Source organism: Dreissena polymorpha, chromosome 4 (assembly GCF_020536995.1).
Source record: "Dreissena polymorpha isolate Duluth1 chromosome 4, UMN_Dpol_1.0, whole genome shotgun sequence".
In the NCBI taxonomy this organism is placed as follows: domain Eukaryota; kingdom Metazoa; phylum Mollusca; class Bivalvia; order Myida; family Dreissenidae; genus Dreissena; species Dreissena polymorpha.
The window spans coordinates 87599515-87613974 of NC_068358.1; the positions used below are offsets into that span (position 1 = coordinate 87599515).

At 36.4% G+C, this 14460-nt stretch overlaps 1 protein-coding gene across 2 annotated transcripts in view; it reads left to right on the plus strand.

Annotated features, from left to right (window-relative positions):
- LOC127877396 (nonsense-mediated mRNA decay factor SMG5-like) overlaps positions 1–14100 on the plus strand; it is a 53126-nt gene extending 39026 nt beyond the window's left edge. The window contains exons 20-25 of one of the 2 annotated variants that reach the window (XM_052423225.1): positions 1274–1333; positions 5014–5170; positions 6186–6276; positions 6917–6997; positions 9081–9235; positions 9703–14100. In XM_052423225.1, coding sequence (XP_052279185.1) covers positions 1274–1333; positions 5014–5170; positions 6186–6276; positions 6917–6997; positions 9081–9235; positions 9703–9767 — 609 coding nt within the window. In that variant the 3' untranslated portion in view covers positions 9768–14100. Of the gene's footprint in view, positions 1–1273; positions 1334–2188; positions 2330–5013; positions 5171–6185; positions 6277–6916; positions 6998–9080; positions 9236–9702 lie in introns of those variants that run through there. The other variant, XM_052423226.1, reaches the window with a different exon arrangement.
- The last annotated feature ends 360 nt before the right edge of the window (positions 14101–14460 follow it).

Sequence of the window (14460 nt, forward strand, 5' to 3'; positions counted from 1 at the left end):
AAAAAAAAAAAAGCTATTGGCGTCGGCGTTGGCGTCCGGTTAAGTTTTGCGTTTAGGTCCACTTTTCTCAGAAAGTATCAATGCTATTGCATTCAAACTTGGTACACTTACTTACTATCATGAGGGGACTGGGCAGGCAAAGTAAGATAACTCTGGCGTGCATTTTGACAGAATTATGTGCCCTTTTTATACTTAGAAAATTGATAATTTTGTTATGTTTTGTGTTTAGGTCCACTTTATTCCTACAGTATCAAAGCTATTTCTTTCATACTTGCAACACTTATTAACTATCATAAGGGGACTGTGCAGGCAAAGTTATGTAACTCTGACTGGCATTTTGACGGAATTATGGGCCCTTTATACTTAGAAAATTGAAAATTTGGTTAAGTTTTGTGTTTTGGTCCACTTTACCCCTAAAGTATCATAGATATTGCTTTCATACGTTGAACACTCACAAACTATCATAAGGGTACAGTTAAAAGACAAGTTGCATAACTCTGGTTGTCATTTTTACGGAATTATGGCCCTTTTTTGACTTAGTAACTTTGAATATATGGTTAAATTTTGAGTTTCGATCCACTTTACTTCTTAAGTATCAAGGCACATGCTTTCAAACTTCAAATACTTTCATGCTATCATGAGGTTACTGTACCTGGCAAGTTGAATTTTACCTTGACCTTTGAATGACCTTGACTCTCAAGGTCAAATTATTAAATTTTGCTAAAATTGCCATGACTTCTTTATTTATGATTAGATTTGATTGATACTTTGACAAAACTACTCTTACCTGACATACCACAATAGACTGCACCCAAACCATCCCCCGTGCCCTCCCTCCCCCTCCCCCTCATCTCACAAATGACCACCACACCCTCACACTATACCCCACCCCCACCCCCCACCCCCAATTTATTTTTTTTTTTATACGGTTAAAAAACAAATATATTTATATTTATTATTTCATGTTTGAAATATCGTCCAACCATCGCACCCAAGAATCTCCCCCCACCCACCCCCCCCCCCCCCCTCCCCCCGATTTTTTTTTTTTTTTTTGCATTTTTTTTCTGCATTTTTGGAAGATAATGTAATAAATGTCCACACACCCCACACTATACACCCCTCTTCACTCCAACCCTCCCTCCTTTGTGATTGAAATTGAGAGTCCCTTCACCTTTAAAAGGAAAATAGATGACAGTCTGCACCCGCAAGGCGGTGCTTTTGTTTTAATTGGTTCAAGCACATGTGTAAATGTTTCTAAACCATGCTTTTGTAGGCAGATGCTGAAAACCGCAGAAATCAGCTGATGAGAGATATGGCTCAGCTTAGATTGCAGGTGGGTACTGTAATTATAGCTGATAACAGAGATATGGCTCAGCTCAGATTGCAGGTGGGTACTGTAATAATAGCTGATAACAGAGCTATGGCTCAGCTCAGATTGCAGGTGGGTACTGTAATAATAGCTGATAATTGAGATATTGCTCAGCTCACATTGCAGGTGGGTACTGTAATAATAGCTGATAATACAGACATGGCTTAGGTCAGATTGCAGGTTGGTACTGTAATAACAGCTGATCATACAGATATGACTCAGCTCAGATTGCAGGTGGGTACTGTAATAATAGCTGATAATAGAGATATGGCTCAGCTCAGTTTGCAGGTGGGCACTGTAATAATAGCTGTTTATAGAGATGGCTCTGCTCAGATTGCAGGTGGGTACTGTAAAAATAGCTGATAATTGAGAAATTGCTCAGCTCAGATTGCAGGTGGGTACTGTAATAATAGCTGATAATACAGACATGGCTCAGCTCAGATTGCAGGTGGGTACTGTTATAACAGCTGATACCAGAGATATGACTAAGCTCAGATTGCAGGTGGGTACTGTAATAATAGCTGATAATTGAGACATGGCTCAGCTCAGATTGTAGGTGGGTACTGTAATAACATCTGATAAAAGATATATGGCTCAGCGCAGATTGCAGATGGGTAGTGTAATAACAGCTGATACTAGAGATATGGCTCAGCGCAGATTGCAGGTGGGTAGTGTAATAACAGCTGATACTAGAGATATGGCTCAGCTCAGATTGCAGGTGGGTACTGTAATAACAGCTGATAATTAAGATATGGCTCAGCTCAGATTGCAGGTGGGTACTGAAATTACAGCTGATATATGGCTAAGCTCTGATTGCAGGTGGGTACTGTAATAACAGCTGATACTAGAGATACGGCTCAGCTCAGATGGCAAGTGGGTACTGAAATAACAGCTGATACTAGAGATATGGCTCAGATTGCAGGTGGGTACTGTAATAACAGCTGATACTAGAAATATGGCTTAGCTCAGATTGCAGGTGGGTACTGTAATAACAGCTGATACTAGAGATATGACTCAGCTCAGATTGCAGATGGGTACTGTATAGGGCTCACACGGGTCAAAAATATTATTTGGGTGGGGTCAGCAGTCAAAACTTAAATACCCGACAAATTCGGGTCGGGTCAGATAATACGTAAATTAATAAAATAAAACTACATTAATTGTCAAAGCATGTTTAGCGTTCTTAAATATTCAACTGTTTGTCAAGTATATTGTTTAGAATATATTACTTTTTTTTTGTTTTGATTTAATTTATTATTAATGAAATACTGAACAGTAACTGCATTTAAGTATTTATTAGGTTTACACAACGTTGTTGAACTTAATCAACAAATTTCAGTTGTACATGGAATAGCGATCAAAAGTGCATGTATAGGAAAAATGTCAAGCAAAAATAATCCTTGTGGTATTTTAGGAGAGAAGCCAAAATAACTTTCACTGTAAGTTCTAACTGCCTTTTCTACTTTGAAGTCAATATATTTTATAATACATGTTTCGTTTTTTAACGTCGCCATTTTGGGATGTGAATAACAAATGAAACTCGATGTTAATGCTTTTGGTGCGTCACCTCTATTCATTTATGACTATTTGTAATAACAACACTGCTTAATATAAAGGATGTTATTTTAATTCACTTGTTTGAAAGAGATGATCTGACTTAACGTTTAACATGTAATTTTGTTCTAAGTAGCTTACGACCCAAACCGGTATCGTTGGTAAAAACTTTGACCCGGATCCGCGGGTATTTTTTTGACCCGCGGATTCGGAGTTTTTCGGGTACCCGTTTGAGCACTAGTTCTGTAATAACAGCTGATACTATAGATATGACTCAGCTCACATTGCAAGTGGGTACTGTAATAACAGCTGATACTAGATATATGGCTCAGCTCACATTGCAAGTGGGTACTGTAATAACAGCTGATACTAGATATATGGCTCAGCTCAGATTGCAAGTGGGTACTGTAATAACAGCTGATACTAGATATATGGCTCAGCTCAGATTGCAAGTGGGTACTGTAATAACAGCTGATACTAGATATATGGCTCAGCTCACATTGCAAGTGGGTACTGTAATAACAGCTGATACTAGATATATGGCTCAGCTCACATTGCAAGTGGGTACTGTAATAACAGCTGATTCTAGATATATGGCTCAGTTCACATTGCAAGTGGGTACTGTAATAACAGCTGATACTAGATATATGGCTCAGCTCACATTGCAAGTGGGTACTGTAATAACAGCTGATACTAGATATTTGGCTCAGCTCACATTGCAAGTGGGTACTGTAATAACAGCTGATACTAGATATATGGCTCAGCTCACATTGCAAGTGGGTACTGTAATAACAGCTGATTTTAGAGATATGGCTCAGCTCAGATTGCTGGTGGGTACTGTAATTACAGCTGATACTAGATATATGGCTCAGCTCACATTGCAAGTGGGTACTGTAATAACAGCTGATACTAGATATATGGCTCAGCTCAGATTGCAAGTGGGTACTGTAATAACATCTGATATTAGAGATATGGCTCAGCTCAGATTGCTGGTGGGTACTGTAATAATAGCTTATAAAACAGACATGGCTTAGCTCAGATTGCAGGTGGGAACAGTAATAATAGCTGATAAAACCAACATGGCTCAGCTCAGATTGCAGGTTGGTACTGTAATAATAGCTGATAATTGAGACATGGCTCAGCTCAGAATGCAGGTGGGTACTGTAATAACAGCTGATACTAGAGATATGACTCAGCTCAGATTGCAGGTGGGTACTGTAATAATAGCTGATAATTGAGATATGACTCAGCTCAGAATGCAGGTGGGTACTGTAATAACAGCTGATACTAGAGATAGGGCTCAACTCAGATTGCAGGTGGGTACTGTAATAATAGCTGATAATTGAGACATGGCTCAGCTCAGAATGCAGGTGGGTACTGTAATAACAGCTGATACTAGAGATAGGGCTCAACTCAGATTGCAAGCGGGTACTGTAATAACAGCTGATACTAGAGATATGACTCAGCTCAGATTGCCGGTGGGTACTGTAATAATGGCTGATGATAGAGGCATGACTCAACTCAGATTGCAGGTGGGTACTGTAATAATGGCTGATGATAGAGCACATAAGACAGGCTTCTAAATACATGGATAATCATTCTGACAGTTTAAATTGCAAACCTTAGACATCAACTAACAAACTTCTTATCACAAGAGAGATAAATTCCTTGCAGAAGTTTTTAATAAAGACATCTGAAGCAAGTCTCAGTCTAGATATATTTACCCAAGTATAATCTTAACACAGAGCTAAATCAGATAAAGAACTGTCTATTAAAAAAATCCACACACCATATTTACTGCATAATTTTGTCCACTTTCCAAAATGTTGGTGTTTATTTTTTGCTCTTGACTGTTAATCAGTTGGTAGAAATAAAATAAACACTAGTAATTTGATTGATGGACTGTAGGGAACGATTACCCTTATCAATGTTAAGACCAAGAGATTATTGGTCAATATCAGAGAAGTAATATTAACAAAATATATTAACAATTGCTCATAATGATGATTTAAGCTGATGATTGTTGACTATACATATTTAAAAAACACTCGTTGTTTCTACATAACCCCATATTTTCTCCACCGGCCCAGGCGGAAGTTAGTCAGTTGGAGGGTAACCTGTCCCAGGCTGAGACTGTCCCCTTCCCGCCGTACCTGATCCCAGACACCACATGCCTGTGTTCAGCCCTGCCCAGTGTGAAGAGGCTGGCCCAATCAAACAGGAGCATCATAGTGATACCACTGGCAGGTTGTTTTGGGTGTATGTGTGTGTGCGCCTGGCTTTGTTGTTGAATACATTTGGCATGGCTGATTTTAAATGACTGATGGGTACAAGAGTTTCATTCTGTAGTCAACATTATTTGATATCATGGTGGGCATCATATTGCAATGTTCAGCCAGATTTGCTTACAAATGGTTCATATACTAGTCATTAATTATTGTATGCTTTGCTTAAAAAAACACCATATGGGTGTACCCGAGCAGGCGAATAGGTGTCTGGAAATGTTTGGCAAGAGCATAACTTTATCCAGTATGGATTGATTTCCAAAGACCTTGGCGTTATTGATCAGCATGTAAAAAATGCTAGTCACATGAAAGATTCAGGTCTCAGATCCAAGTTCAAGGTCAGAGGTCAAACTTAAGAAATTAGTCCAAAACATTGTCATGAGCATAACTTAATCCACCACACATGGATTTTGAAATAAATTGGCTTAAATGATGAGACAAAATGTCCTGCTCAAGAGCAAGGTTACTTAGGATACTTAGAGGTTCACACTAAAATTAAACCCATAGGTAAAAAATTCAAGGCCACAATTCAGATCTGAAGCTAAAATATGAGACATCAGTTCAGATTTTGATGAATTTTCCCTATTAAAGAACGACCATTGCACTTTTGTTGAAAAGTTTAAGACCCACCACACAACAAAGTTTAAAGATGAGTATATTCCGGAATCAGATCGTCTGCTGGCAGTCTTGCAATTACTGTTTTTATGTCTATGGCATATCTTCTCAACTATAAGATGAATGAAGTTAAAGCTTCATTGGTTGATAGTTGTCAATTAGAGCGCTTAAAGCCATAAGGTCTGTTATAAATTTGCCAGTGATTTTCAATTGTACGTGTTGTTTGAAATAAGACTATTTAAAAATATTTAATGTCCTGTTGATTTTCAAAAATACACATTTAACAGTAGGAGTATTACATGTGGGAATATATCATAATCCTTGTTGTTTATCTTTTTTCCTCTGTATTTCCTTTCTGACAGTGATTGATAGCCTGGATGTACAGAAGAAGGAGAGCCACAGTGCACGGGACGCCATACGATGGCTAGAGGCCGAGTTCAGGAAGGGAAACAGGTGGGTGGGGAAGAGGTTAATGAGAATGGACGGTTTGGCATGATCTTTTTAAACAAATAAGTATTTTTTCAGTGAAGAGCAACCGCGCGTTTGAACGGTTAGAAAAATGTCGGATCAGTGTAGGGACTTCATATTACAAACGCGCGGTTGCACTTTACTGAAAAAATACTTATTTGTTTAAAAAGATCATGATGCCTATATAAAACTCTCACGAATTAGCGGGCTCTCCTCTTTATCTCATTAAAAATGGTGAAATATTTAAAATGACATCATTAAAAATGTTAACTGGGTCGCGCTTTATTCTCCAAACACAGATCTTAAAATGTCACATGGTATACGCACCGTGTGTTAGAATGGTGGGTGTTGCTCTTAGAGGTGGATGGGGTAGTTATAGTGTCATTAGTGCATGGTTGGTTTGGTTCTTACATGGCATGAGGGCAAAGTTCAAGAAGGTAACACATGGGTTAGGTTGGGATAGTTTTATATAAGAATAGCAAACGGGTTCTAACATATTAGTGGAGGCCAATATACAAATAAAGTTTATGGTGTTGGTCGAAATCCCAATTTTTTTTATTAAGTATAAATCAAAGCAGTTGTCTTCCTGTATATTTTATATCATCCATTATACCTGTTTTTCTAGGTATATCAGGGCACAGAAGAATAGCGAGAAGCTTCAAACAGCAGTCCCAAAACATCTAAAGAAGAAAAATAGAGATACCTGGTAAAATCTTTTCCTTATTTTGATAGTTTAACAATGTTTTATTGTACTGTAGATATTGTAAACCCACATAATAAATGTTTAAGTTGTATTCATTTTTGTAAACGTTTAGGGGAGGGTATAAATTGTAGTGGCTCAGTAGGTCCAGCTGTCGGTTTTGTCTGCATAGTAGTGGCTCAGTAGGTCCAGCTGTCGGTTTTGTCTGCATAGTAGTGGCTCAGTAGGTCCAGCTGTCGGTTTTGTCTGCATAGTAGTGGCTCAGTAGGTCCAGCTGTCCGTTTTGTCTGCATAGTAGTGGCTCAGTAGGTCCAGCTGTCGATTTTGTCTGCATAGTAGTGGCTCAGTAGGTTCAGCTGTCGGTTTTGTCTGCATCAGTAGGTTCAGCTGTCTGTTTTGTCTGCATCAGTAGGTCCAGCTGTCTGTTTTGCCTGCATCAGAAGGTCCAGCTATCTGTTTTGTCTGCATCAGTAGGTCCAGCTGTCTGTTTTGTCTGCATCAGTAGGTCCAGCTGTCTGTTTTGTCTGCATCAGAAGGTCCAGCTATCTGTTTTGTCTGCATCAGTAGGTCCAGCTGTCTGTTTTGTCTGCATCAGTAGGTCCAGCTGTCTGTTTTGTCTGCATCAGTAGGTCCAGCTGTCTGTTTTGTCTGCATCAGTAGGTCCAGCTGTCTGTTTTGTCTGCATCAGTAGGTCCAGCTGTCGGTTTTGTCTGCATCAGTAGGTCCAGCTGTCTGTTTTGTCTGCATCAGTAGGTCCAGCTGTCTGTTTTGTCTGCATCAGTAGGTCCAGCTGTCTGTTTTGTCTGCATCAGTAGGTCCAGCTGTCTGTTTTGTCTGCATCAGTAGGTCCAGCTGTCTGATTTGTCTGCATCAGTATGTCCAGCTGTCTGTTTTGTCTGCATAAAATGTTTCAGTATGTGGAGCAAACTTAATTGTTACTTTCACATTTCTAACATAAAGTACATCATCACCATGAAGTCTAGAAGTGCTAGACTTTTTGAATTCTCAATAATTCACAATTATGTGCCTTTAAACTTAGCCATGAGCGTTGATATGGCATAAAATGATCTTAAATTGTGGAGTGAACTACTTCCATCTGTCTTAATTGTTTAAATTGAAACTTAAAATATGTCTTCATCATACAGTGAATATGTTCAGCACACTTTAGTCATCACCATGCAGTTATGAACACATTCCTGAGTAATATTCCTTCAAACATAGCTAACTTATATGCCTGTTAGTCAGGCTTGTGACAAAGTTCTAGTCTGAAGACTGAAATGATTAACCCTTTACCATTTAGATATGTATTTTCACACATTCATTTGCAGTCCCTCAGAAAGTTAAATTTTATTAAAGACCTGTCTTACTAGATTCAAATTTTAAAGGCTTCATTTCTAACCTTTAGAAACTGATGAGAAGCAAACAGCATAAAACCTGAACAGACTGCGAGTTACTTGCAAGCTGTTCTGGTTTTATGTTGGTTGCAAAAGCCTTTATCAATTTGCTTCTTGTGGGGGAAAGGGTAAAAATACATGTATATACACATATGGAAGTTACGCTTAACAAATGTTAATGTTCTTGCATTATCCAAGAAGTTGTTATAATACAATTAAGGTTGATGTAAGTTTTCTTTTCAATGTTGTAAGGTGAATATATTTTCAAAGGTAGATCTACAACAGAGGTGTTATAAGCTGTAAGTCTATTTAATTCTGAAAGTGAGCCATGTTACGTAGTTACCACATTAAGCATCATGCATCGTGATAATTTTAGGCAGGCTTGCTTAATAAGTATGTGTTGAAACTTTTTTTACCTTTCCAAGTGTATATTAATTTGATTACTGATTATAACAATAGTCACTGTGTGAAAGGGGTTTAATGAACATGTGAAAACTTTTGACAGGCTTATCAGGGACGATATTTTCTGCTTTTATGATTTATTTCGTTTAAAAGAAGACTTCAGTTTAGGCGGAAAATATTGTCTCTGATTGGTGTGTGTGGACTGCGCAGGCTAATATGGGACGACACTTTACGCACATGCATTTAGCCCTGTTTTCCCAGAGTGAGGCTCACTTGTATATAACCTGTCCCAGGTGTGCCTTGGAGATCTTCAACTGTGCGTTGTACCTGTCCCGTCAGGGTGGAGACTTCGGTACAGAGACTGTGATAGCTGTCCTCACTGCCAACAAGTTCTCCTCCATCAAACATCCCCTGGTCCAGCAAGCCATTAGCTCCAGCCAGGAGGAAGGTGAGGCATTTTAGAAGTCTTCAGTATATAACTATGCTGCCAGCCCCCTCTTCCTCCGCTCTCCACTCCCTAAGCTGCCACAGCTCTGGCCTGTATTACTTACCACACTTGTATTCATGTAATCGTACATGTATTGGAACATGCGTGTCGAATTTGTCAAAGTCTTAAAAGTCCTAGCTTTTTTCTCTAGTTTAAACCTATTTATTTAAGGCTTATTTGAAACTCTCTTGAGTCTTGGGACTCGAACCAGTTCTTAGTGTCTATTGGGGAAATCTAAAGAATGCTCCCACAATGGAGATCAAACCCGTGACTTCCTGATTGCTAGATAGACACCATATCCACTACACCACAGCGACTTTTTCTATACATTAATAAAGGTTCAGTGTTTAAAGATTTTGAAATTCCTTTATATGCTGTAATATACCATTTACTCTACATAGACACTAGTGCTTGTGTTTTTTCTTCAGGAATATCGGTGGAAAATGTGATGGAATTCATCTCCAAGTGGAATGAACTACTCAACAAAAGCTGAACCAAAATGGCACTATAAGCAGAACCCATGTTAACAAATGCTGATCAAGTACCATGTAAAACGCATGTACTGGATTTGTCAGTTTATGGAGAAGAGTTCTCATGAAGATTTTTACCAAAGCCATGTACTTATTGTCACCTTAGTGCAAGAACATAACAAATACTTACATTTTAAATAATAGGTACTGAGTTATTGCTCCAAAGTGACAATATGTACCCAAACAAGTGTTACACCAAAGACAGGAACCAAAACGAGACTCAATCTTTCATGTGCGAAAGATGTGTCAAAATTGATATATTATAAAAGCAGATGCAATCAATTGGTAATTTGACTTGTGTAAACAGAATTTTAAGAGCTTGGTTACAGGGCCTCCCAATTTAAACTTTGTTTAGTATTTTCATGTAAGGATAAACTAGTGGGAAGTAAATAATCAGTTAATTTTCTTGGTTTGTGTGGCGCACTGTCAAGACTTTCAAATATTATGAGTACAACTTCAAAAACAAAACCTAAGAACGTTCAGACTGTCCACTTTCTAAAGTGAACGCAAGCTATTAAATGGTGAAGTAGATATACCTTACTATCAAACAAAAGGTTAATTTGTTCACTTATGACTTCACTTTGCTGTTTCCAAAATAAAATTGTGTTCCCGTTGTTTGTGTATGTACACAGTGCATGTTCGTACGATTGTTCTGAAACAAAATATACATTTCGAGGGGTGAAAGCGAAACAGCTCTATGTGCATTTTTCAAAAATGTTCAGGAGAAGGTTTAAACTGTATCAGAAGAACAATTAAAACAATGAAGGCTTTAAACTTTTAAAGTAATATTGAGAATAGTCTGCTATAATCACAATTTTTTTAAACATGTTTGTATTTTCACATATAAAGAAGTTATTTGAAAAAATGTCACTTAGACCTTTTTCGCACTAAAATTTCTCATTTTTTTTACTTAAAGTTAAGAGCGAAAAAGTTCTAAGTGATTTAAAAACAATGTTTAATGATCAATTTACAGTATTTATTTCATATGCAATACTTTCTACATTTTGAAACTAAGAATATTATACATAAAATGCAAAAAATGGCACTTAGAACCTTTCGCACTGAAAAAATATTTTTTTCAACTTATTTTTCTGAGCGAAAAGTTCTAAGTGACATAAAGGTACTGAAAAGTATTGAAAATTCTCACTTTATTGCATATTTTTTAAATTAAATACTCTTAACATTCTTAATATGAGTATTTTTAAATATATTTAGAAATATTGTTACTTAGAACCATTTTGCTTTAAACAGATAGCATAAAAATACTGTTCTTATATCATTTAATAGTGTTGAAAAGGTCAAATTGACAATTTATCTTATTTTATTCTAAATTCTTTGTTTTGCAATTGTTTGTAATCAAATGTCCCAAAACACTGAATGGATTTTTTTTATATTGTACTGTTTTACAAAAACAATAACGAGATACACTTTGACGAAAGTATAGTAGATGTTGTGTGTGTTTCCAACAATCAGTAACATGTTAGAAAAAGTGAATTGTATCAACAAACTTGATTGAACCTTAATTTTTTCATTCCTTCTTGAAACACATATTGGAATTCAATGTTGATTTATCCATCATTATGCTATATTCTATCATATTTGTTATATTAATTAATACTTTGGCAGATTTTGGACTTATTTTGTAGGCAGTCATGTCCATTAAACAACGAACGTTATGGGAAAGTTATTTACTACTTTATATTTTTAAAGATTTACAATAATAAGTATTAGCATGGTGTTGTACGTTGTATAATACATAACACACCTAGTATTTTTAGAAGGGGCATTGCAACTTATATAGGTAACTGAACTGTTATAAGGCAATAATTAGCAAAATTACAAAATATTGTAATTTGCACAAATTGACACCATTCAGTTGTTTGATTACATCTCATCAGAATTGTAACCTGCTGATTTACATCCACTCACTGATACCAAGCAGATCACATCACACCAGAATAGAAACTAACTCATGATCATCCATTAGCAGAGTTACCAACCGAATCACATCACACCAAAATGGTTACCTACTGGTTCACAATTACCCAGATCAGTTACCAACCGAATCACATCACACCAGAATGGTAACCTATTGATTCACATTTCAGTTACCAACCAAATCACATCAAACCAGAATTGTTACCTATGGATTCTCCTTTCACAAACACAGTAAGCAACCCAATCACATCACACCAGAATGGTTACCTTCTGATTTACATTTCACCATCTCAGTTACCAACCGAATCTAATCACACCAGAATGGTTACCAACGGATTCTCATTTTACCAACACAGTAAGCAACCAAAACAAATCACAACAGAATGGTTACCTATTGATTCACATTTCACCATTTCAATTACAAACTGAATAACATCACACCAGAATGGTTACTTACTGATTCACATTTCACCAACACAGTAAGCAACCAAATCACATCACACCAGAATGGTTACCTAAGGATTCACATTTCACAATCTCAGTTACTAACCCAATCACATCACACCAGAATGGTTACCTACGGATTCTCATTTCACCAACACAGTAAGCAACCAAATCACATCACACCAGAATGGTTACCTACTGATTCACATTTCACCTTCTCAGTTACCAACCGAATCACCTCACACCAGAATGGTTACCTACGGATTCTCATTTCACCAACACAGTAAGCAACCTTATCACATCACACCAGAATGGTAACCTACAGATTCAAATTTCAGCATCTCAGTTGCCAACCTAATCACATCACACCAGAATGGTTACCTAAGGATTCACATTTCACCAACACAGTAAGTAACCTAATCACATCACACCAGAATGGTAACCTACAGATTCAAATTTCAGCATCTCAGTTACCAACCTAATCACATCACACCAGAATGGTTACCTAAGGATTCACATTTCACCAACACAGTAAGCAACCTAATCACATCTCACCAGAATGGTAACTTACTGATTCACATTTCACCATCTCAGTTACCAACCGAATCACATCACATTTGAATGGTTACCTACTGATTCTCATTTCACAAACACAGAAAGCAACCAAATCACATCACACCAGAATGGTTTACTAGTGATCCACAATTCACCATCTCAGTTACCAATAAAATAACATATCACTAGAATGGTAACCAACCACATCACAATTCACCAGCATGGTAATCTTCTAAGTTACATCATAGCAGCAGAGTTATGAGCACAGTTTCCTACAAATTCACATCTTTCCAAAAAATTTATTAATGGATTGACCAACTTATTCACATCTCACCTCAGTTACAAATTAGTGTTTGTAAATACCACAAAAACAACTAATTTACATTCATGTTTGTTACTATTTATTTATTGAGAAATGTTAATAAATACGTTTCACTGTCTATGCATACAACTTACTAGGTTCTCGGTAATTCTGAACGCATTTTTCACGAGAGAGCAAAATAGAAATATATAAAAGTATCTGACATTTACACAACTTAACATTCTTAACGCAACACACTTAAATGAGTTTATTCTTCGTGGTTTTGTAACAAAATAAATTGTTTTACATTCAGAACTAGGAAGAGGGTGAAACAAGGATCACATCTTGAAATTCATACTAAATTCAACTAGCTTTTATGCGATTAAGGTTTCAATTTTTCAATTAGCTTTATAGTTTTAAGTATAGACAGGTATGTATAAAATATAATTTGAAATAGCCATAACATCCTTATATAAAGGTTGTCAAAAAGTTTATCAAATATGTTATACAACACTAAATATTTAAGGAAAATTAAAAAAAAATACACAAAATTTAGTCGAAAAAGGTCTAAGTGCATAATTTTATCAATATTTTTTCTTATTTTTTCATCAGTTACATAATATTATCTGTTCAGGAGGTTTTTCAAATACAAATATATTTTTTATTGTAAATATATTCCTCAACAATTGATAAAAGTGTCATTTAGAATTATCTTAACATTAACAACCTGAATGCGAAAGAGCTCTAAGTAGCACTTCACTGCAAATAGAGCCTTTTCGCACTAAAAAAATAATTAAATTTCACTTAGAGCTTTAGGACAAATTTCAATTTTACTTTTTATTTGTTTGCCTGGAACTAAGATATTTTAATACATGATGGGCATGGATGTTGCGATGCAAAATATACAAAAAAGTCATTTTGTGAAAAAATGTCACTTAGAGCTGTTTTCGCTTTCACCCCTCGATTTGTACTAAACGTGTAAAGTTTTTGTGTATTTTTTAAATAAACTATTTGTTAAAGAATAATAAGTACTGAATAAACACTGTTGCTTGTGTTTTTTCCAGACTTAATCTAGTATATCAAATCTAAGTATATTTAAATTTTAAATATTGTGTTTTGAGAAAGGCATTACAAACCACGGCTTGTGAAACAGCAAACTAGTACATATTCGGACATTTCATCTCAATACACTCAACAAAAGTTATTCTCTGTCCTCCTAGCGACCGAGAGGTCATGGGTTCGATCCCCATTGTGTGAGCGTTCTTTAGATCTCCCCTACAGACACAAATACTGGTTCTAGTACCAGGAAATGGACTCGAGAGTGTTTCAAATAAGACTTAGGCTTTCGACGCAATCGAGCTAAAATAAATAGGTTTCAACTAAAATTTATAGTCCTTTGCTTTTATGACTCTAAATTT